We start from the raw sequence: 24,748 nt of genomic DNA, 5'->3' as shown, positions 1-24,748 counted from the left end.
CGGTCGTTCATTTAAGGAGAAATTCTTGACTTCGTTGTTAAAAATAAAAGTCCCGCATCTCACCAAGAGAGGAAGGATTAGAACTTACAACTCTGAAAAGAAGAAGGTGATGGAAGGGCCAGTCAGTGGGCATCAAACTGTCAAGCCTCAAAAACCTTTGAATGCTAGCCTGAGTAAAGGGCATCTTAGAAGGCTCAGGTAAAGGGAGGCATGTAGCAGAGGCTGGGGGATGGCTAGAATGGGGATCAGCAAAGAGGATACCTAGGCTCTAGGTCGATGATGTGTCTGTGGGTGGCTTCGGTGCTAGTGAGCGAGTGTGTGCGTGTGCGTATGTGTGTGAGTCCAGCCAGAAGACAATGGTGTTAGGGTAGCATGTGTGAGATGTAGTGGGGGTGGAGTAGGCAAAGAAGGGCCTGCCCCCTCAGGTTCTGTGCATAGCTAGGTCCCTGTACCACAGTGACTGTGTGAGCGTGTATGTGCCACCACATTTGGTGGCTGCCCCTGGGCGTAGGAGGAGATCTTATCAGTGCTAGGTGTGTGTGGAGTTTCAGGCTACCTCATCACCCCCCATCTCTCCACCTCCCATTGGGCCTTGCCCCTCATCCTCTGTACAGGAAGTGGGCTCGCCCTGGGTTTCAGTCTGCTGCTGGCCTAGCTGCTGTCTGCTACCTAAGCTGCGGAACAGGAGATGGCCGTGGACCCAGTCTCCAGTAGGACTGCAGGGAACATATCGACACAACTCCATGTTGCAGCCAGGTGATGCCCCTCTGTGGTCCCCTGGGAGCCCAGGGCACCCCACTACCTCTTGCTGGTCATCCCAGGGGACAGGGAGCTGGGGAAGTGCTTGTCTCCGACTCGGTTTTCTTTGTAGTTTCTGTCTGGGCTTTGATGCTAAACTTCGTCTTAGGATCCCCTGGGGATGGGGTAGCCTGGTTGTCATGGTTGCTCCTTTAAGAATAAGCCCCTTCCAATGTCAGGGTGCAGTGGCTTCTTCCCAATCTGTACTGTGGGAGGTTGTGAGCCATTTTGGCTATGAGGACCTTCCCTGGGCCCTGTGTGATGATGTCTTAGCCCAGAAGGGTAGAGGAAAAGGTGAGTAGCTAGAGCCAATGCTCAGAGGCTGCATGTTGTGTATGGGACAGGTGGAATCCAACCCTAACTCCTGTAGAGTGCGTCTCAGCCTAGGGAATAGTCCTTATGAGGAAAAGAGAAGGAATTTCCCCCGGGACCTGGCTGTATAGTCAGCTATGTTGATTGACAGGTTTATGAGGGCCCTAGGCTGGAGGTCAGAGGTAGGGTTCTAGCTTAGATTTGTCTCAGACGTTACTGAGTGGCCAGAGAGGTTAAGAGCATCTCCAGACCCTGGACTCCGTCTCCAAGGCTGCCTGAGGTAGGAGCTTCCCACCTTTAGCTATGTTTGTAACACTTCAGGGCCAAGGTGGGTGGCTGCGGAAGGCAGGGCTACCTTTGAAGGTCCCCTTTCTTTCACATACTCCTCAGTTGAACAGCAAGAGGTGAACAGTTGTGTGTGTGTGTGTGTGTGTGTGTGTGTGTGTGTTTGTCTTTGTGAATGTGCGTGTCTCAGGGGAGGTGGCCAGAGAAAGGATCTCTGAGGTCAAAGGTCACCAGGTCTGATAAACAAGCTCCTGCTTGTCCTCCTCCCTCAGCTGACCCTGGACCTCACAGACCTATGGGGTACCTCAGACTGCCTCAGCGCTGGAACTTTTATCCTGGGAAACAGGCTGGTTTACTCCTCGATCTTTTCATATGGAAAAAAGAAGTCACAGAACCTGCTCTTGCGCTGTGAGACCTCTCTGTGACATGTGTGGGTCAGTCAGGGAGCATGACATGACTGTCACTCATGGCTGACCCTTCTCTATCAACATCATCATTGTACTGGAAATCAGGTGACCCAGTTAGAACAGCCTGGGCCTGTAGGATGACAGACCTTGTCAGGGCCTCAGTGGAGACATATGAGTCAGGGGTGGGAACGTCTGGTAGTTGTGAAGGGCGTGCGTGGGCGAGCCTCAGAGGGACGGTGCCTGGGACTCTGAGACCTTGGGTTATGCTGGCTCTGTCCAAGGCGGGCCTTATACTGTGTGATTTTGAGTGGTTTTTGGGGGGTCTCTCAGAGATTCCATTTCCCCCTTGCTGAAGGAGGCTGCAACCACACTGACTGCCTTGAGCTAACCCACCCCCAGCCTGACCCTTACAGAACCTTCCATATCGTCTTCTATCTAATACTGTTCATGATGGGTAGATGCTCCTGTGCCCCTTCAGTCGGGGGTGGGGAACAGGCTTGGGTGCCTTTTCCTGGGCATTCTGTGCTTTTGGCTGGGGCTGTGGTCTGGCGATAGTCTTGCCCCTTTCATCCCTCTTCCTCTTCCCTAGGCTTATGCCCTCCCCTACTCCCCAACCCTCCCATCATGAGGCTGCTCAGATGTCTGGGTTTAACCTGGCTTGCTGTCTCATTGAAGACCTATAGTGCTTCAGATCTTGCTGGGCTCGCAAGGGGCTCTGGAAGTCCCTTGCTTGGGCTCTGGAAGCCCCTTGCTTAGGCTCTGGAAGCCCCTTGCTTGGGGTCTGCAGGGACCTATTAGGGCTCCCTCTCTACCCAAGCACCTGCAGTTAGCTGATCCTCCAGGGTAAGGAGGTCTTGGGTGGAACCCCAGCTCTGTAGACTTGGCCCTGGGAGCCTTGGTCTCCTTGTCTGCATGGAAAAGACACCAAACAGCTGCTGAGCTGCTGGGCAGGATAGAGTAGCTGGAAGCAGTGTTCAGTGAGCATACCTGGCAAGCACTGTCACCAGGCTGCCCTACATCGCTCGCTGCCCTATAGACCCTGAACACAGTCCTTTGGTGCATGACATTTATTGAGGACCTCCTGTGTGACAAGTTCAGCACTTTGGAGTGGGCACTTTGCTTTGACAGTCTGGCAGATGTCATGCCAGAGGGATGGACAGCAACCCAAGGCAGATTGTCCTTCCTTCATGGGGGAACCAAGGGGAGTGCCACAGAACTATCAGAAAGGGAAATGGGAAATGGGCCTAAAAGGATACCAGGATCCTTTGGGGCAATGTGGGAAGGACAACTCCAGTGAGGCCTTTAGAGGACCAGATCAGAGCTACCAGCTTGTGTAGACTGTAAGAGCCACCTAAGGCCGGGCACAGTCTTGCCCTCCGGGCTCCTCGGGGCTGAAGTTGGTGCTCTTGGTGGCTCTGTGATAGGTATTCATTTGGAAATTAGAGACCCCGGAATGAATGGCTGTCCAAATGTCCCTTGTCCCTTGTTCTTATGGACTGTCTGTGACTCGTATACACAGGCATGTGTGTGCGTGCGTGTTTGCATGCATGCATGCGTGTGTGTGTGTGTGTGTGTGTGTGTGTGTGTGTGTTGCTGAAGTCTTGAGCTGTCCTCTATCCTGCACGGGGCCTGAGCAATTCCTTTGACCAGAGCAACCATAATGTGGATGCCGTCCACCCACTAGTCACCCCGGGGACTTGGCTGTCCAGTCACCTGTGCAGAGCTCACAGAACTGAGTTCCTGTCACCTCACCTCACCTGGGTATGTGGGGTGGGCATCTGCCAGAAGATACTTTGGGTGGGTGGGGGGACCTCCTTCACACTGTGCTCAGGAGAGACAGTGGATGTCCCTAGGAACTTCTTGTATTACCACCTACTGCCATCAATTTCTTGTGATGGGTTTATAATTTATAGGGAAAACCGAGTCTGTGTAAGGATTGGTTTGGTCTGTTTGGTTTAATCCCTGGAGGTTCTAGAACATACTCTGAGGGACAGATTTACTTATTATTGTGCACAAACAAACAATGTTGATGTAAAATGTTAAAGAGAGGACAGCTGATTAGGATGGGGAGGAAGAAGGGAGGGAGCTCATGGTGGGACAGAGGGCCTGGGGCTGCACTGCTCTGACGCTGGCTGGGCAGAGAGCCGAGTGGGGTGGGGGTTCTGACATGTTCTCACTTTGCTCTCCTTCTCCACTTAGGGCTTGTATCCTCAGATCTGCCTCTTGGAAATGATGGCTACCATAGCTCTTTCCCGGCGTCTGTTCTTCTACATCCTCCTCCTGCTCCTGGCTACACCTTGGGCGTCTGCAACAGTGAAAGGTGAGGAACCAGCATTTTGACGTCCATATTTTCCCAAGTGGGAAGTCACATCCCAGATTCCTGCTTCAGAGAGGAAGTCCATCTAGCCCAGGAGGCAGGGGAAGAGGGACAAGGCGATGGGACCCAAGGACAGGTATTCATCTTCCTGAAGCCTGCACAGGCTTCTCCCAGACACATGCAGAGGCTGTTGATTGGGCCTGCTTGACCATGGATAGGGACTTTGTTTCTTCCCTTTGAAATGGGTCTGAATTTGGGTTGTGACAGGTGGCTCAGTGGACAGAGTGCCTGTCATACAAGCATGAGAACTGGAGTCCCGAGTTCCAACACTCACATTAAAAACAAGTCAGGAATGGGCTGGCAAGGTGGCTCACTGGGCAAAGTGTTTGCCCCACAGACCCGACAACCTGAGTTCAATTTCTTAGATCCTGTGGTGGAAGGAGAGAGTTGATTTCCAAAAGTTGTCCTTGGGTCTCTATACACATATACGATGGTATCTGTGAGATATACATCTACATGCATGCACATGAAAACACACACACACACACACACACACACACTCACAGCAATGAAATGAATTTGAATTCCTTTTCTGCCCAGCTGAGTCCCCTACCTCTTCTTGGGGCCGGCGCAGGGTGCCAGGCACAGGGTAATGGACTCATCCGGAGGCCGTGTATGTCCTGTAGCCGGACACTCACTCCCCACTCTGCCCACAGACTGTTCCCATCTTGAGTGCTTCTACAACTCAAGAGCCAATGTCTCCTGCATGTGGAGCCACGAAGAGTCCCTGAATGTCACAACCTGCCACATCCATGCCAAGTCGGACATGCGGTGAGTGTGACCTGGTCTCACCAGGACCTCAGAGCTGTGGGACCTCCAAGCTGTGGAACCCTGGGCTTGAGATCCACAGTTGTTAGCACCAGGCTCAGACACTCAGTCATTTGTGCTCCCAATAGTGGGTGTGATCCAGGCTTTAGTTGAGATATGGCAAGGTCCTAGATCAGGTTGTTTGGGGACAGTGGCTGTGAGCCTTTCATGCAAGGCTAGATAGACTTCATGGAAGAGGAAATCAGAGTGTGTACTTAATGGTTCCTAAGGTTTTATTTAGTAATCTGGTATTTTGGGAGAACCCCCAAGCAGTTATGGGGTTACATTTCCTGGGGAAGCATCTGGGGAGCCATGGGCTTCTTCTTCAGGCTGTCTTTAGCTGCCTGGAGGTTGGGGGCTCTCTGGTGGGGGTGGGGTTGAATTGATGTGCGTTTCCTTGGTCATTCTGGCTGCTGGGAGGCCAGGCTGGGGTGGGGGTGGGGCAGTAAGGGCATGAAAAAAAGTATTGTGGCAGGAAAGAGCCCTGGGAGCATCGGAGACAGCTGGCTGCTCGCCTACTGTGCTGCTGGCTCTGGCACAACAGGGCCTGAGAAGGGTCTTGGATGGCTCTGTAGTCCTGCCATGCTTTCTAATAGGACTTTTCTGTTCTGCAAGAGGCTGGAACAAAACCTGTGAGCTAATTCTCCTGAGGCAAGCATCCTGGGCCTGCAACCTGATTCTCGGGCCACTCCCAGATGTAAGTAACATGAGCAGCAGCAGCAGCAGCAGCAGCAGCAGCAGCAGCAGCAGCGTGTGTGTGTGTGTGTGTGTGTGTGTGTGTGTGTGTGTGTGTGTGTGTGTGTGTGTGTGTGTGAAGTCCTTCCAGCTGTGGGCTGAGGCCTCAAGGTGGGCCTGGACCTCTGCAAGTATCAACCTGGCAATGCAGACCAAGCTATCTGGGCTGAGAGGGAGGAATAGGAGGTGGGGTTTTGAGGTGTTGGGTCTGTGTTCATGCTGACCCTTCATGAACTGTTGCCCCCACTCTCCTCTGTGGGTCTCAGACAATGACAATCATTTCTAGGGAGTAGGGGACAGTGTCATGCTAGAGTTGAGCAACCTGGCCCTGGTGCTATCTTACAACAACTCAGTGACTCTGTGCAGCTTCAGTGCCTCAGTTTCCCCTCCCATAAAATAGGAAAGAAAATGGAAGCTCCCTCAAAGGGCTGTCATTGGATAGAGGAGATGCTGAGAGTCATAGCAGACTGTGATGATTTTGTCTCCTTACCAAGGAAGCACATCAGGCTCAGAGAGATGTGGTATCTGCCAAGGTCACCCAGTCATCAGCATCTGAGCTGGGACTGACCCCAGGCTTATGGGCTCCTGGTGGCTTTTCCATATTGCCCATCTGCCTCTTGCAGGTCCCCAGGTTTAGACTATGTGGATGTAACTTAAATTTTTCCTCAAACCCTCTGGGCAGGAGCAGGGCAAGGGCAGGGCAGTACTGGGGTTTGCCCTGGGGAGTCCAGACAGTGTTGTCCAGCCGTTGACAGATTCACATTTTCTCAAAGATAGAAGAGGGGAGATACACAATACAGCCAGTAAGCCCCCAGCTATGCCAATCTGGAAGCTTTGCAGGAAACTGACTTCCATCCAGTCTGATTCTTTCTTAGCTGTGTGGCCTTAGGCAAGTCCCTAACCTTCTCTGTGTTTCAGTCCCCTGGGCTAACTGATGGGAATGGCTATAGTATATGTCTGAGAGGGTGGTGAGGGTTCAATGAGGTAATTTATGCAAAGGAGAGGGGACAGAAGTTCCCAGCAGCCTGGTACTGGCAATGCCTTCAGACCAACCGTAACAGTAATAACCAACTTGTGCTATTATTAACTGGGTGAACCTGAGCTGGTAGCAGCTGTTAGAGATAAAGGCAGCATCCTCCATGAAGTGGGAGGACGTAGTGCCCTGCTGACTGGTTGGTCAGAAAACTGATGGTCAGTCTCAAAGCTGGTGCAGGTGGGAAGGGCCAGGCCTCAATGCTCAGACTGCAAACCACAACCCAGTCCCAAAGCATATGTCCTACCATGGCCTGCCTCTGAGCCTCCTCCTGCCACCTACTCAGGGGGACAGCCGTTCATCTTCTGAGCTTTGGTCATTCTGGGGAACTGTGGCTGCGGTGGCCTTATGTGAACCCACATCTTGCTGTCAAGCTGAGTGGTCTTGGGGAGCAGTGTGGGGAGGAACTGCTGTGCTCATTAGCAAGCCATGAGCGGTGGCTGCCTGGGATACACTCAGTACCTAGCCATTTCCTTTCAGAAGAGTCAGGGGATAAGGCTATTGAACAGGTCTAATTCTGCCTTCGCCATGGCTGTCCTTCTTGGGGGCTTGGCTACTTACATTTCTCTTGTGATGGGGAACTTCCTCCCAATCCTGGTGGCCTACTTCACTTTATGTCGGGGATTACTGAAAGACTGTTCTCGGTGCCAAACCCAGATGCTGCCTGTGTTTGTAAATAAAGTTTTATTGGAACGTGGCCCTTGAGTTGTGACAGAGACCATGTGGCCTGTGCAGCTAAAAATACAATCTGGCTGGTTACAGACCTTGGCTACCCCTTGCCTTAGAGAGCTGTGTAGAGGCAGAGTATGTGTTTACCTTGACATTTTAATGGTCCCCTTTTCTCAATGGCCTGTGGCAGCTATACCTCTGCCTCTCCTCCCTTGCAGTCCCAGTCACTGACCTCCGTAGACCTCCTCGACATAAGTGTGGTGTGCTGGGAAGAGAAGGGCTGGCGCAGGGTGAAGACCTGCAATTTCCATCCCTTTGACCATCGTAAGTATGGAGCCGGGTGTGTGGGTCCTGACTCGCTCATCAGCCTCTGAGTCTTTCCCAAGCCTGTCCTGGTGCCTACTTGAAAAGCTCCCCCCAGCTCTGACCTTCCCACCCCACCCCACCCTCGCCTGGAAGACTCCCCCTTCAGCTCTGACCTAGTTGTGGACCTGTCCTGCAGCTCCTCTCAGGAGCACTCAGCTCCAGGCCTGAACAGGCAGGCAGCTCTTGTTGAATTGCTCAGTGTTTTCCGACCTCCTCGGAGGCCATCTCTAGAGAAGAGAAGGGGCAGAGGTGAGATCTAGGCAGAATTCAAACCACAGCCCTGCCTTGATGCATCTGGCTGGCAGGTCACATCTGGGGCCTTAGTTTTCTTTTCTGTAGAATGGGGATAATTGAGGTCCTTGTGACAGGAAGGAATGTTGAGATGCATAAACTGCTCAGCATTCAAGACCCAGGATAAAAACTAGTGCTTTGTGGGCAGACAGAATCTCAAGGTTACAGGCTTAAAGCATGTTAGCTTGGGAAAAATAAAGTAGATGTCACACTTAAAACCCACTCAGGCTGGGCACGTGGCTAGTGATAGACCACTTGCCAAGCTTGTGCCAACACACTCTCACAAATATTAATAAACAAATATATTGAATGAGTGTGTAAATAGTGTAATTGAAAATGAATAGTAGATGTTTATAATTTATATTTACATTTAATATATATACAGTGGGATACACGGATATAAATTTATATGAAAGGGTATGTAATTATAGTTACATGTTCTAATTATTTAAATTTATGTCTTATTTAAATGTATTCATATGACTAGAATACATCAATAATACAGATACATGGATAAAATAAAGTACATGAGCTGGTGCCTGCACAGCTCTTAGATCAGCTTTCAAGCAGAACAAGGCTGCCTGCCAATCACTCAGCAGTTGATTAGCCACTCCTGAAGAGTGCCTCGGGTACCAAAGGCACAGTCCTGGACTCAGGCATCCCAGGAGGAGCAGTGGGCACAAAAGGAAGAAATCCCCTATAGATTCACCCTTTCAGGTGTAGGCAGAACACCAAGGGCAAGGGATGCAGGATGGTGAAGCATGGCTGGGGGAGGCTGGTCCATTTGAGCACAGGAATGAGGAGGAGAGGGTGCAGAGGAAGAGGAACAGGGGCCAGGAGGGCGGGAAGATGGTTCAAGCTGTGGTTCAGAAGAAGGGGGTAGATAGGTATGGAGGGGGAAATGAAACAGGTTCAGAGCAGAATGTGAGAAAGGGAAAAAAGGGGGCATAAGCAGTAGAAGGGGGGAGCAGGTGCAGAGGAGGGGGGAGAGCAGATGCAGAGGAGGGGGGAGAGCAGGTGCAGAGAAGGGGGGAACAACAGGTGCAGAGGAGAAATAGCGGGTTCAGAGGAGGAGGGACGGGTGCAGAAAAGGAAAAACAGCAGGTGCAGAGGAGGGAGAGCAGGTGCAGAAAAGGGGAAGAGCAGGTGCAGAGAAGGGGGGACAACAGGTGCAGAGGAGGAATAGCGGGTTCAGAGGAGGAGGGACGGGTGCAGAGGAGGAGTTGGTGCTGGGAATGTTGTGTGGTGGAAACTGGGTGGCAAGTTCTTGCTATCAAATTGATTGGTCCATGATATCTATTCACTCCTCTCTTCTATCTGCAGTTCGCCTGGTGGCCCCTCATTCCCTTCAAGTCCTTCACATCGAAACTGAGAGATGTAATATAAGCTGGAAGGTCTCCCAGGTCTCTCACTACGTTGAACCATACTTGGAATTTGAGGCCCGTAGACGTCTTCTGGGCCATAGCTGGGAGGTGAGGAATAGTCAAGCCTCTACCTCTGCACCTTCCTGTTCTGGTGTATGGCTTTGTCTGTTTCTACATGCTAGTGTGCAGCTGATTCAGCTTGGTCCTCCTATATGATTTGACAGTGCCCGCTTTGCCCATGCTTTTACTGCTTGGGGTTGCATCTGACTCCATATCTATGTAGTCCCTAGGGTTAGGTGGCTTGTGGGACTTGGCAGCCATGTTTCCACATTCTAAATGCAGCATGTTTCCTGGCTGCGGGGGCATGGGGGTGTTGGGGGGACAACAGGGACTGAGGCTTGCCATCCACATACTTGCCTCTTTACTTACCTGTAAGGGGAGGAAAGAAGGGTGACCCTAGGACTCAGGGCCCCAACAGCCAGGGAGTCAGGGAGCTGTTGAGAAAGCTGGGGGGAGAGGCTGTTTGCTTAGCTTCTTTACCTAGTTGTGGGAGGTGAGGTGGGCGGTGGAGCTGAGCTGGCACCCATCTCTGCCCAGGATGCATCCCTATTTAGCCTCAAGCAGAGGCAGCAGTGGATCCTCTTGGAGATGCTTACCCCTAACACCTCATATGAGCTCCAGGTGAGGGTCATAGCTCAACGAGGCAAAAACAGGACCTGGAGCCCCTGGAGCCAGCCCCTGGCCTTTTGTACAAGGCCAGCAGGTACAGTGGGTGGCATGGGGGGGGGGAGCTGGGCAAGGGCCAAGGTACTCTGGGAACTACAGAGGTGGGTCAGTCTGCTTCCCCCTCATCCACTGGCACCTCCTGTGGGCTCACTTACCAGAGACAGGGCTGCTGAAGGGATCAGCCATGGCCACAAGGGGTAGGAAGATTCTTTCCTTGTATTCTCTCTAAATTCCCAGAATTCAGGGTTGGGGGTTACTTTTTCCCAGCCTTCCCTGCAGGAGAGGTGCTGTGGGGCAAGGTAGCTCTACTGGAAACAAGGTAGGCGTTTCCCGTGGAGCTGCCATGCTGGTGGGGACCCTTGAGGCTCTCTCCCTCATTGTGTCACTTGCCAAGTTCAAGGGACGGGTGGAAGCTCTAGGTGTGGTGTGATGCCCAAAGGCAGATGGAGCAAAGGTGTCAGTGACCGAGGTAGGGGGTCACACAAGGCAGCCATGGGCTCTGCTGGGAATGCTACAGGGACATAGCTCTTAAGAACGGCCTGCCTTCTGAAAAGCTGGGCTTAAGCAGGACTGAGGATGGAGTCCCCGGCAAAAGCAAGCCTGGCTAGATCCTGGTACCTGGCAGGGTGTGACTGATGTCCAAGATGTGTGTGACCTTCTGAGGGGCCACGTCTCAACTTCCACTTCTTGCACCCTGGACAGATCCCATGAAGGAGATCCTCCCCCTGTCATGGCTCAGATGCCTTCTTCTGGTCCTCGGTTGTTTCTTTGGCTTCTTGTCCTGCGTCTACATTTTGGTCAAGTGCCGGTACCTTGGGCCATGGTAAGGAAACTCCTGGCCAGTCTTCCCTTCCCACCCAGTCTCCAGCATGCACATTTTCCCAGGTTGGGCTGGGCTGCACCCTGTTCCCTCATACCTGCCCTCCCTCTGTTCCCTTCCTCAGCAGCTCACTTGTCCCTGTGCCTCATCCCCACGGGTAGAAGCTGGTATAGGAAAGGGAGGTAAACCATGGGTAGAGGAGTCCTCTGGGCCTCCCTGAAGCCCACCGGAGTCCCCGTCTTTCCTGTTGCTCTTGGTCCCCTCCTGTCCATTCCAACCATATCACACCCGTCTAACTCTCCTTAAATATTCCCCACCACACAAGCAATGCATCCTAACCCTCGAGGGCCTCCACTGGAAACCGTGTGCCAGTCAGAATGTGCCTCCTCTTTCTCCAGTCAGATATGTCCAGGTTCTGGGTAGCTCAGCGAGTAGAACGTGACATAGGAATTCAACTTCCAAGCTGCCATTGTGCAATGCTTGATGGGCACCACCACCCATGGGAGTGTTCACCAGGAGGTCCCGCTCTGCCTCCCTCTAGCTTGTGTGGTCTCACCCACGCTAGAGCCACCTGTTGACTAGCATGCAGGTCTGTGTCCACAGACCGAGCAGTCCCATTGCACGTTTGGTTCAGGTCTGTCTTCATGTTAGCGTGTCAGTTCTGGAGGAGCAGAGGCCTTCTTTGCTGTCCACTCTTATGTTCCCAACACCCTGTGCAGTGTTCTCCCTGAGTGACTGCTCAGTCAATATCGTTGAATATAAATGAGTGGACGAGGGACAAGCCCATCCCTTACTCAGAGTTGTGGGGCTGCTGGTGGGACACCATGCAACCCCCTACCTGGTCTCACTCTTAGCTTCTCCCCCTCTTCCCTGGCCAGGCTGAAGACAGTTCTCAAGTGCAACATCCCAGATCCATCTGAGTTCTTCTCCCAGCTGAGCTCCCAACATGGGGGAGACCTTCAGGTAGGACCAGGGGTAGAAAACAGGGGTGATTGACGGACAGCCCAAGAGCAGGCTGCAGGGTAGAGATGTGATCAGGTGACAATGGCTCTGCCCTCTGTGAGAGGATGGATACAGGATGCTGAAGCGATCAGCTTCCTCCATGGACACAGCTCTGTCTCTGCTCAGCATGGGAGCCTTTTATCTAAGGCATGCAGCCTTGGCTCTAATCCTGGCTCTGTAAACTTGGGTAAGCTACAGATCTTCCCAGTGCCTCAGTTTCCACACTTGCACGGCCCTGGGAATGTTGCTGGGCACAGAATGGGAGGGAGTTAGGGAGCTGTAAGAATTCCTGTCTGTTTCTCCAGCCCCTGTGAGCAGGGCAATTCCAGGCAGATCCGGCGAGCAGAGTGATTCCTGGCAGGTCCAATGACTCATCGCCTGAGCAAGTTCTCAGGGCACCTGGAATCACAAAACCTGGGCTTGTTTTCAAAGTGTGGCCCATACAGTCCTATCATCTCTCCCCCTAGTCTACCTGCCTCAGGCTAGAAGCTTCCAGAGGCAAGAAGTGGATAGAGGGTAGAGGGAGTCTCCTGTTACTACCCTCATCCTGACTGGATGTGATGATTGCAAGTTTGGTTCAAGTCTGTCTTCATGTTAGCGTGTCAGCTCTGGGGGAGCATAGGCCTTCTCTGCTGTTCTCTCTTGTGTCCCCAACACCATGATTGGCTTCCATGATTGGCGGTGGTGGGGCAGAGGGACCTGTGGCACTGTGCTGAGGATGGGAGACCCAGGCTGGGGTCTACTCCTTCTGGACTGAGCTGTGCCCATCGGGGCTGAGCAGGGCCCTTCTGAGTATCTGAGAGACTCCCAGAACTGAGGATGCCTTATTCTGATACTTGATATGTGTGTGTTACATGTACACATTCCTGCACGCCTAAGTGTACGTGTAGTAGGGTTTCATAAAAACTGTTTTTCCAAACTGTGTCACAGTGGCACATGCCTTTAATCCCAGCACTCAGGAGGAAGAGGCAGGTGGATCTTTGTGAGTTAGAGGCCAGCCTGGTCTACAGAGCTAGTTCCAGGATAGCCAAAGCTATACAGAGACACCTTGTCTCAGAAAACAAACAAACAAACAAACAACAACAAAAAAGTCCAAACCAAACCAAAAGAAGCAAACAATTTTAAAAAAAACCCCAAACAATTCTGTTTTTTCCTGAAATCCCTTCTGCCCTTGACTAAGGTCCTGGCCAACAGACAATGCAAGTAAACCTTGGCTCACTGTGGGTCAGCAAGCATTCATGTCTTAGCCTCTTTGTGTTGTGGCTAGGGCTGATGTTGCTGGCTCCTGGTCACGAAGTTCACTTACACACACGTAGGTTAGACTGAGGGGTGCAAGCCATGGCAGGGAGAGGCGAGTTGGAGATCCACCAGTTCTTGATCACTGTGTCCTGCGTCCTCACTGCACCAACTGCCTGTGACTCGAGCAGGCTGTGCCATCAGGGACATTGGACAGCTCGTTGACATCATTCAAGACGGTGGGGATTGTCTTTCTGCCTTATCATACCTAGTTCAGTCCAGGTATTCAGCAGGTACTCAGGTATACAGCAGGTGATCAGTAGTCAGCCACACTCGCCCCTAGCCAACATCCCCCAGACATTTGTGACCCAGCACTGAGGCTGTGGTCAGCTAGCATGTGGCCTAGGCTGCCAAGTTCAGAGAGTCCGTCAGGACAGCAGGGCTACAGGATGATTCCAGGTTGGGGGTGTGGGAGGCGGTCCTGGGCATTCCTGAAGGATGGAGAACAGGAGGAAGGGAAGGGAGGGGGGAGTTGAGTTCAGTCATGGGGAGGACGTAGAGCAGCCCACGTACTCTCCTTGATTTCTCTGGCAGAAATGGCTCTCCTCGCCTGTCTCCTCATCCTTCTTCAGCCCCACTGTCCCTGCACCTGAGATCTCTCCGCTGGAAGTGCTTGACAGAGACACCAAGGCCATGCAGCTGCTTCTGTTACAGAAGGACACGACAGTCCCTTCACCCTCACCCAGTGGCCATTCACAGGCCAGCTGCTTCACCAACCAAGGCTACTTCTTCTTCCATCTGCCCAATGCCTTGGAGATTGAATCCTGCCAGGTGTACTTCACCTATGACCCCTGCATGGAGGAGGATGTGGAGGAAGATGGACCAAGGCCTCCTGAGGGATCTCCCCTCCCACCTCTGCTGCCTCTGGCTGGAGAACAGGATGACTACTGTGCCTTCCCGCCCAGGGATGACCTACTGCTCTTTTCCCCGAGCCTGAGCACCCCCAACAATGCCTATGGGGGCAGCATAGCCCCTGAAGAAAGGCCTCCCCTCTCCCTGCAGGAGGGACTTCCCTCCCTAGCATCCCCTGACCTGATGGGCTTACAGCGCCCTCTGGAGCTGGTGCTGGAAGGTGATGGAGAGGGGCTGTCTACCAATACCCCTGGGGAACAGGCCAGTGTCCCAGAAGGCAGCCCTCATGGGCAAGATCAGGACAGAGGCCAGGGTCCCATCTTGACTCTGAACACTGATGCCTATCTGTCTCTTCAAGAACTACAGGCCCAAGATTCAGTCCACCTAATATAGACAGGAGGCCAGGATTTGGATCCAGCTGCCTGGGTCAGGTCAGGCTTGAGGGAGATTGCTTTAAGGGGTCTCTTGAGGACAGTCCACTGTTGAGGACTATCCCTGGTTATCCCAACCCCCAAACTTAGTCATCCACTTTTGAGCTCCGCTTGATGCTTCCTGGTCTATCCAGGGTTTGGGGTGGGGAGTGGTGGTCAGCTCTGCTGCCCTATTTAGTCATGAGGTCACTAGCTTCCTATGCCCGCCTCACTCCCTCCTGCTTACCTTCACAGGGCAGCCAGAACTTGCTTCCCCCAATACAAAAGCAACTTTGCTCTTCTTCTATTCCCGAGCTTGCTGTGGTTCCCTACTGCCTTCTGTCCCATTTCCTGTCCAGACTCTTGCCCCACCCGCACTGCTGTGGAACAGCTGTCCTCAGGGTGTGATGTGGTTGTACACTGTCTTAATCAGAGAAGCTTTGACAACCCAAACAAAGAGATCCTGATAAGACTGGATGCAGCCTGTCGACTGTTGAGCCCCCCCCCCCCCCCCGCAAAGAAGGAGGGGATGGGAAGGGTCATCAATCTATCACCTGAGATCTTAGCCACTCCCCTGAACCCCATCCTCAGCTATGTGTGATTCTGCCCCTAAAACGTGCGTTACTTTATGTGTTCTTGGGAGATGCTGGTGTATGTAGGAGGGGGGAGGGCTGATGGAAGGGGGGAGGGCTGATGGAGGGGGGAGGGCTGATGGAAGTCCATATATGTTGCTTTGGGGGCCTTGTTGTCTATTCTGGGGTGGGGTTTTCTGTGAAGCAGCTTCTTTGGGATTACCTAGTTCCCAGTCCGTAAGCCTAATAGACTCAAGGGTTCACCAAGCTGGACTTGAGTGTCCTTGTGCCTTTGATGCGGTACCTGGGAGAAGTACTTATTTGTTAATGTGTCCTCAAAGTCAAGAACAGCTTACATGACAAGCATTGTATCAGCACTGTCCTTTGTGGAGACCTCAGGAGAATCCCCTGGGGTCTCCTGGAGTCATGATGTGTCAGTCCCCATCCCCCAGCCCACCCCACTCCTGTCCCCACCCACAGTCCCCTCCTTTGCAGGCACTGTTCATTGTGCTTTCCCTAGGTATCAAACGTCCCTCATTTTCACCTGTATTCCCTACCTATCTGGAGGGAGATGCTTTTTTCTTAAGGCACCCAGAAGAAGATGAAGGGGATAGCACTTGATTCACCTTCCTTCTTCCGGGCTATCTCCTGACTGCTCAGTTTGGACACAAATACCTACCCAGCAGTGGCTGTTGGATCATTCCATGCCTGCCTCACCAACTCATGAAGCAGCCTACTGGAACCTGAGGCCCGAGTCCCAGCAGCCCAGACAAGCATGGCATGCTAAGTGTACCACCTCACCCTCAGAGGAGAGCACTGCTCTCTACAGACGTTTCTCTAGCACAGAGCCTCGTTGTCAGTGACTGTTCCGGGGTATCAGATCCCATCTCCTCAGGGAAGCAGAGACCCAGACCTAACTAATGGATGCCCTACCATGGTGCCTGCCTTCATGGTTCCTGCTCACTGTTTACTGTCTGGCCAGACCACAGGACCACAGGCTGACAAGCAGCTTATGAGGTCACCGAAGGTCTGTCACAGAGGCTAGGCTTGATCTAGCTATGTAGGATATCTCTCAACCAGATGTCCTGGGAACAGGTGCTTGGGGCAAGAAGAAATGAGTTAGTACAGAGGGGTTCAGATCCCATGTAAGGGTTCTCCTGCCTGTTCCCTCCTGCCACAGAATGCTGTCTGTCACCAGCCTCCTCTAGCTCAGCACTGGGTCAGACCTGAACTCTGCATCCATGTTCTTCACTGTGTATCCTGGGAAAATGGACAAACCTTCAGGATTCCCTTGCTTCAGCTCCCAAACGGAAATACAACTTATTTCCACTGCTGAAGAGGTCTGGGAAGGATTTGGTTCTCTCTTTTAATGATCTGTGCATGACATTCTTGCAATTATTTCCTGGAAAGTTTTAAAACACATTCACCCTTTTTTGTTTGTTTGTTTAAATACATTTAATTAAAGATTTTTCTTCATTTCGCTTTGGTGGCTTCCCAATCTTCCTATAAATAAAAGATGATTGTAAAAAGCAGGTACCATAAAACCATGTAATGTGTGAGTCCAACCTGGGGGTGGAGCCTAGTAGCCGAGTGCTGCCTATCTCATTCCATCCCGGCTCTACAAGAAGGAGAGTTAAGCAGGATAGTCTCTATGTCATTGCTGTTGGAACCCTGTCATCTCAGGCTAGAAGGACGATGCTGCTAGAGACTGAGGGACATTTCCCCTGTGACGAAAGCAGGGCTGTTGAGAACATTTTGGTCATTTATAGGAATCAGGTTTCTGTGCACAGATATGCTCTAACCTCTTTCAAACCCACATCCAGGCGTGGGCAAGCATTCCAACTGATCAGTCAATCTATCATTCACCTATCAGCCTCTCTGTTTCTCTCTGTTTCTCTCTGTTTCTCTCTGTTTCTCTCTGTTTCTCTCTCTCTCTCTCTCTCTCTCTCTCTCTCTCTCTCGTCATCTAATTACCACCTATCAACTAGCAGGATTTTCACAGCGTACTGAGAAACAGTAGTCAACAATCTCTTGCATTCATAAAGTTGCACTCATTGCTAATTGATTATATTATACTTGGTAAACTCTGCTTATCAATTGCTCCTATGCATGCCTTCTATTTTCTTTTTAAAAATATTTCTTACATGTGCATTTTTCTTTATTTATTTATTCTCTTTACATCCCCAAATCAGCCCCCCTCTACTCCCAGTAACCCCAATGCAGCTACTTCCTGTAGACCACCCTCTTCAACCACACACATGCTATGCATGGCAGACATGGCTAATCAATTGCACCTATACATGGCAGACATCGCTAATCAAGTGCACCTACACATGGCAGACATTAATAAGTAGTCACAACCTTCCTTCCACCAGAGGCTGGATGCAGCATTAGATTCTGTGGTAGCGTGTCTGCGGCAGCCCCAACTGATGAGAACTGGCACCTAGCGACATGTCTGGGTAATGCTGCCTCTCAGTTTCCTTCTACAAAAGGAGCTCTTCATTTTTCTCTAGGCAGAGAGAGCAGATGCTGAGATGGTGCCACTTGGAAAGCTGAGAGAGCAATGAGCAAGGTCCCCAAAGCCCAGGAACCCAGAAACCCAGCTGTTCCCTGTGTCTGGTGAGAGACCTGAGCTGCCGTTGTCTGGAGAAAGGGGCCACCATATGCCAGGTGGAGATGGCCAGAGCCACAGCGTGTCCAATGGATATCATGGGGGCGGAGCCAGGAGAGAGCAGCTGGCAGGGCAGTGCAAGAAAGGGGGTGCCTGGACCCCCGGGATCAGATTTCAGGGGAAAAGCCAGCAGTGGAGAGCAGGCACAGCCTGAGCTCTGGAGATTCTCAAGTGGAGAGTAGGGAGCAGGAAAATGCAAGGAAGGGACAGGGATGGGGGAGGGAAGAAGGGTTCAGGCATCTCCCATATTCTTTTGGCTAAGGCTGACCTGTGCCTCTCTTCTGCAGCTCAACTCTTCCTTCCCCACCCTCAGCAGCTTCCAGGGTGTTCAGGCAAATTATGCTGGAACAGTTTGCTCAAGTCTGAGACAAAAATCCAGCCATGCCTTACTCATTGTGATAGCCCGGCCAGCAGAGGAAACCCCAGAGGAAACAGAGGAAACAGGGAAGCAAAAGTAAAACCAAACAGCAAAGCACATGAAGGCAGAGACGGTGGTTCATTCCTGAACCCCAGCAGCAGAGAGTTAAGATAGGCAGGGGACATCTCAGGCTTGAAGGTGGCCTGGTCTGTGTAGTGAGCTCCAGGCCAGTCTGGACTACCTGATAAACACATGTTCCAAAAACAAACAAACAAAAAACCCGCCCACCCCACCCGCCAAAAATACCCACAACAAACACCAGACAACTCTGCCTCTATCAGAAAAGCATGTCGCCTCCATATCTGAGAGAGGCGGGAGCTTTCATCCCACTTTCAGATGAGGAAACCGAGGCTGAGGGTAGTTGAGAGGTGTAGCTGCTAGTGGAAAGAGATTGTGTGCTCTGAGCTCCTCAGTCCCTGGGCCTTTCTGAGTACAAACTTGCTGGAGACGATGACAACTCCTCCCTCCTCCTCTTCATCTTCCTCCTTCCTCTTCCCCTCCTCCTCCCCCTCCTCTCTCTTCCTTCCTCCTCCTCCTCCACCACTTCCCCCTCTTTTCCTCTTCCTCTTCCATCAATTTATTTATTCATCCGTATTACATCTGGGGTGCACAGGGGTGCCACTTGGAGACACTTCTACCAAAGGCAGAAAACCAGAAAGCTCTGTCTCAGCCCCTGGGTAGCTAGCCTCGAGAAAGAAAAAGATGGAATGCCCACCATGATGCAGGAGGAAGAGAAACCCTTCTCATTGCTCTACTGGCCTGGGCACCAGGGCATGGCTGCCAGTCAGGTGAGGCAGCCTTGGACCCCACCTCATGACCGGAGCCTCCTTCTGTCCACAGCCTCCTACCTGATACCCAGCATCCCACAGGCCAGGAACAACCACCACCACCACCAGCAGCAGCAGCAGCAGCTTCATCCCCACTCAGCCTCCTCCCTCGTCCACCTGTCTCCATAACCCATTTATCTACCAGGCATGTCCGTTTTGACATTGCAACATGACGCCATCTACAAAACCCACACTTAAGAATCATGTAACTGAGTTGAGAGAGAGAGAGAGAGAGAGAGAGAGAGAGAGAGAGAGATCACATAATATGGTTTTACTTAAAACAGTTCTGTGTTGGGCGACAGCTGTCCTGCGTGTAGCCATGGGAACAAAACCTCCCACCCAGTCTCACTAGGTTAGTGAGAGTCATTAGGCCAGCTTCTCTGAGAGCCACATGTGGCCACCCCACATCCTGGTTTGACTCCAGAGACATTCTGTTGTCATCAGGAGAAGACTGGGTTCTTCAATGTCACTGTCCCTGACTTGGGAACACTGGGGGGCTGTCATCAGCTCCATGCCCCTGTGCCCATCAGTGCCCTAGATACTCAAACTAGGCTGCTTCCAAGTAGTCCCTCAGTGTTCACAGTCTGCAGCTCTTGGTAGCACTTGGAAGGTGACAATGCTGAGTTCATGTGTGTCACTTCCAGAGCTGGAGGCTGAGGTGGAGGGTGGCTACAAACAGAAACTTGAAAGAACTGATTTCCATTGTCACCTGCTGGTCCCTGAGGCTGAAACGACCCTCAACTCAAGCAATTCACCCACAGACTCCTACAGATCCGTCAGAACCCCATTTAAGAACTCCCACATCTGAGTTTCCCCTCTTGAATTAAGGCAGTTCCTCTGAAGAATCTCTGCTTGAAGTACTGCACTATGTATACGTGCCCTTTGGTTTGTTGGTTTGCGTCTTTCATCCCATTTTACAGATGAAGATGAGACTTGAACTCACAGTGGTTTCACGGCTCACTCCAGATCACACAGCTAGAACACCGGAGAGAAAGCCTGTGACCCTGGCTGATCTGTGACCCTGCCACTGGTCCAGACTGTCAATGCTCTTTAAAGCCTGTGCCAACAAGTATCTCTACTGAGACAGAGCGGCAGCTTCTGAGACCTGAGAGGCTGCTGCTACATCCCCTGCCACGGGGAGTTTAGTGTAGAGAAATGGAGCAGCGCTGAATCTTGAGCTCACTAGAAACTCAGAACCTGACCCCTGGGGCAGCCCTGGGGCAGCCCCTCTGCTGACATTTTCCGACACCAGGGATGTGACACACCCACTGTGGGCCTTGAGAAAGCAAAGCAGGAAGCCGCTTGAGACCTGAGGTGCAAGATGCCAGGAGGTCCCCTTGATTCCAGGAAACCAGGGCACTGAGGGGAGGGAGCAGCTGGTGGAGAGGCCAGCCTCTCTGCCCCTCTGTGCACCTGGCCTCGCGACGGCATGTACACAGGCACACAGCTGTAGGTACGCCATAGGTGCTGGCCCCGGGGCGGGAATTGTCCACAGAGGCCTCAGCCTCGTGGTGAAAGAGCAGCCGTGGAGGATGCAGACAAGTAGTCATCACTCACCAGCCTGTCCCTATACCTGGCACAAGACCTCGTTAGGAAGCACGCGCAGACTGCTCAGCTGGGAGAGAAGATGCTGGAAGGGCCTTTGAGGGTGCTCAGCTCAAACTCAGTGAGATGTGGAAGCACTTGACAGACAAAAATAACAAATCCATTCATTTGTTCATTTGATGCTTGTTTATGAAGGATGATGATGCGCAAGCAGATACAGGGTGAGCAAGGGAAGGAAAGCAGATACCATCTACTCTTGTAGCCCTTGATGGCCAGGATAGAGAGAGGGAGAGAGGGAGAGAGAGACAGAGAGAGAGAGACAGAGACAGAGAGAGAGAGAGAGAGAGAGAGAGAGAGAGAGAGACCCCAGCCTTAGGGAGCTGGTCAGCCTGTGTGATGTTCTGGCTCCACTGCCAGCCAGCTGTGACCTTACTGGATGCCAAAGCTTCTCTGTGCCTCAGTTTCCTTATTCTGGTGATACCAGGACTGTCATGAGGATAAAATAATTAAGTGCATATGGTGTACTTAGAAGAGTGGTGATCAGAGCCGTGGGTGGGGACAGGACTTTGACCAGGTGGCCTAGTGATGGTGGGTGCAGGAGTCCCCAGCTTGCTGCTTGCTGTTGGCACTCCTGTCTGCCTTGTAGCCCTCGGAGGTGGGCACATGGCCTCTGTTGCCCCTCTTCGCCCTTCCTTTTACATCTGCTCTAAGCATCCTGAAGAATCACAAGGGTTTTTTCTAGGAGGTAGGACATACACCCAAGGTAAGCTAGGGGCCACCGCCTCCTCTTCTCAGATCTGCCATCTTAGCTGCCGCCAGCCTTACTTGGGGTCATTGTGCCTCTGCCAGGTCTGTCCCATTGAGACTCTTGGAGCCTTAGTTTTCTTGTCTATGATGTGAAATGAGGGAAGCAAAAGAAAAATTCTATATTCTATGTCTCTGGTGGAGCAGAAGGCTGGTCTATAACCTCAGAAGGAGGTGGAAGTACCCCATCATCAGAACATTCCCCACTCTCTTACTTCCCCTCCTCTGTTCTCAACATTCATTGTCCAGGGGACTTAGAGACAATGCTGTGTTTGGGATCCCACCTGAGGCCAGCCTGACATCCAATTATTTATCAGTGACTCCTGCTGTAAGCACTTGACCTTCATACTAGATGATACCATTCAGAGGATCTGGGACGTCATGAGATGCTCTTGGTGGTGGTCAACTCCGGCCACTGGGTAGGTGTCCCCGTTTGATGGATCCTGACACCTGCTCCAGCATGGGCCAGAGTGAGCCTCCAGGAGCAGAGCAAGCTGGATGGCAAGCAAATTCTCTCACTGTGATAATGATGTTTGTGCAGCTGGGGACTCCATACCTGGATGCCGATGGAGACTGGGGAGAAGAGACAACATCACTAGGGCTCAGGAGGATGGCAGTGATGAGCAATGGCCACACAGAAGGTGCTGGCTCCATCCCTAGGTCCTCCCACCCCCGCTAGGCTTCCGGTTATTAACTCTATGTTAGAAACAGTTGCGGGAACAGAAAAGAGGGCATATGGCTAATAGATGGTGAAGCCTCCTTGGAGACTGTGAGTGTGGAGGATGCTGCCCCGGGCCACCTAGGGAAAGGAGCCAAGCCTGGAGCAGAACAGTCTCTATGGAGATCTGGCTGCAGATTGTAAAGATCAACAAAAAGAAAATGCTGGTTGCTGAACCCTGATCCCTTGGACGTTTGGAGCCATCTGCCTGAGGCCCGTGTGCCAAGCTCTGCCAGCAGCCACCAGAGGCTCCAAGTCCCCCTTTTTATAAGGACTCCAGTCATATATCATTAGAGTCCATCTCACAACTTTCTGCCCTCAACAACTCAGCTCCATCAAACCTGACATGGCAGTCTGGGGAGACACATCTTGACAGCAGACAGCAAGACCTGGATTTTAACCAGCCTGACTCTCTGATCTCTAGACTGACTTTTGTCATCTGATTATGTTGAGCTTCAGGGCCTGTATCTGCCATTCTGTGTCCCCTTGCCTACAGCAGCCAGGCCTGTGAGTGTAGGGGCCCAGGGACCTGACGACCAGTAGCACTGCGCCCGTATAGAATCCCAGGAGCACTGAGACCTTTGTGGCATCTATGTGGAAGTATGTCACTATTGTCTGCTGTGGGGACAAGCAGAGAGAAGCAGAGGACAATGGAGGGCCAGACACCCCAACCATGGCTCCAAGCCTCTGAGATCTTGGGGATGTTAGATCCTTGCTCTCCTGGGGTCAGCCCCTCCCCCAGGCTGAGTGGATCAATGGCTGTGGTCACCAGGTGCAGAGGCCACCAATTGTGCAAGATCTTTCTGAGATTTCCCAGCTACCATCCTGCCTGGGGCAGGGCCCAGGCCACTTGGCAGTCCAAAGGACAGGACAGGGCACAGGAGAGGGGCTAAGGATGTCTTGTGTCCTAGTGGTATGTGGACATACCTAATGGTATGTGGACCTAGTGGTATGTGTCAAGTGGTATCTCGAGCTCCTGTCCTCTGGAAGGTTTGCAGTGTGGAAGCCCAAGACTGGGAGAGAGTAAGGAGAATGTACTGGGCTGGGAATAAGTGTCGGGGAAAGAATGGACCCTCACAGGTCAAGGGTCAAGGGTCAAGCCCACACATTTGGGCAAGAACCCAGACAGAGCTGTCAGGGGACAGTAAGGAAGGCTACCTTCACTCTGAGTCATACCTAGCTACATCTTGCCATCCTTACAACACTGGGCTTTCACACACCGTTTTCTTGTTGGCCCAGATGGGGCTCATAGCTGCAATGAATCATCCAGGGACCACGACTCAGGGCCAGGGACCTGCCCTGCTTCCTCTAGCACAGAATGGCCTATGTCCACTGAACGTGCAGTTGGCATCTCAGAGCAGGCGTGAGTTCACACTCTCTCCACACTCAGTTGACACTCCATAACTTCCCACACCGTGCCTCCCGCCCTGTGTACACCTCTTACTTCACCCATGCCTCACAGATCCATAAACACCCTCAGCCTCACAACCCACGTCTGTCTCTCTGTGAGCAGACACATACCCACTTACGCTCACGCATGGATCCCCATGCCCCACAGCCTGCACAGACCCACTCCACCCTACAGGCATGTCCTTCATACATCTGGTTTTCACACACCTCCTATACACGTTCCTAACTATACATATGTCATCTGTCCTCACACACATTCGACACTGCACACATATTTCCTACACGCCTGGGACACACACCACACACGCACATGGGGGAACACATGTTCACAGCACACTGAGCCTCAGATACGCACACAGTTCTCTACAGGAACCCCTGGCTCACATCATACTATCTGGCTGCTAGCTCTCCTCACTATTATCCCCTGACAGCTCTGTCTGGGTTTTTGCCCAAACATGTGGGCCTGACCTTTGACCCTTGACCCTTGCCCTGTGAGGGTCCATTCTTTCCTAGATAGTTCTTCCCAGCTCAGCATACTCTCCTTACTCGCTTCCCAGTCTCCGGCTGCCACAGGGCAATAACATGTCTGCTCGAGACCCAGCCCCTCTGCAGAAGCACTATCCCATAGAATTCTAATATGAGCCTCAGTTTCCTAAATGTAACATCAAAACACAGAAAAGTAGGTAGGATTCATCTTTGCACAGTTCCTCTAGCCCAAGAGAACAGCCAACACTTCAATCTGTAACCAGTGTCCAAATAAACAATGAGATGACTGACTTTTTTTTTTTTTTTTCTTGCTCAGGATCTGGAATGTGTCTTACCTATGAGCCCAGTTCATTCTGACTGTTTTATGTCCAAGGGACACATGTGGCCAGTGGACAACAGGGTTTTGTAGAATACCCACAATTCCTAGATTAATGGAAGAGGGTACCAAGTGCTCCCTTCCCCCAACCCACTTCTCTCCTGTCTCCAGAAGGCATGGGCCCAGGTCTTTCTGGCCAGTGTCAGCTGTGTGAGCCCCTGTTCTCACCTGAATCTGCCTCTGCAGTTTCCCACTCACGCTCTTAGGGGACCAGGGGCTGTAACCAGGCAGGAATCTCACCAAGCAACAGGCCTCTGGGGAGAGCTCAGGTCTCTGGCTCCTGCAGGTCCAGCCCCTTGGGCACCTGTGGGGCTGGGCGGGGTTAGAGAGGCGGGCATTATTTGCCTCCTGCCTCCTGCCTGTTTACCTGT

The 24,748-nt window shown here is 52.0% G+C and overlaps 1 protein-coding gene and 1 long non-coding RNA gene across 3 annotated transcripts; one reads left to right on the top strand and one right to left on the bottom strand.

Annotated features, from left to right (window-relative positions):
• Positions 1-450: 450 nt before the first annotated feature.
• Positions 451-16,598, top strand: Il2rb (interleukin 2 receptor subunit beta). Of its 2 annotated transcripts, XM_076911596.1 has the most exons (11): positions 455-756; positions 1,668-1,907; positions 4,002-4,122; positions 4,836-4,950; positions 5,602-5,683; positions 7,642-7,747; positions 9,404-9,552; positions 10,042-10,207; positions 10,873-10,993; positions 11,869-11,953; positions 13,823-16,598. In XM_076911596.1, the coding sequence occupies exons 3-11, from the start codon at positions 4,032-4,034 to the stop codon at positions 14,531-14,533; spliced, it is 1,626 nt and encodes a 541-aa protein (XP_076767711.1). In that variant the 5' UTR covers positions 455-756; positions 1,668-1,907; positions 4,002-4,031; the 3' UTR covers positions 14,534-16,598. The 2 variants fall into 2 exon arrangements, with proteins under 2 accessions (XP_034372987.1, XP_076767711.1); XM_034517096.2 differs by lacking the exon at positions 1,668-1,907 and having other exon boundaries at positions 451-756.
• On the bottom strand, positions 12,913-24,698 carry LOC143434112 (uncharacterized). Its single transcript, XR_013103362.1, has 2 exons — positions 24,546-24,698; positions 12,913-13,719 (listed from the first exon to the last, which is right to left on the bottom strand). It is a non-coding gene; the product is annotated as an uncharacterized LOC143434112 (long non-coding RNA).
• Between the last annotated feature and the right edge of the window lie 50 nt (positions 24,699-24,748).

Source organism: Arvicanthis niloticus, chromosome 13 (genome assembly GCF_011762505.2).
Source record: "Arvicanthis niloticus isolate mArvNil1 chromosome 13, mArvNil1.pat.X, whole genome shotgun sequence".
Classification (NCBI taxonomy): domain Eukaryota; kingdom Metazoa; phylum Chordata; class Mammalia; order Rodentia; family Muridae; genus Arvicanthis; species Arvicanthis niloticus.
This window is presented reverse-complemented; position numbering and strand designations above follow the sequence as displayed.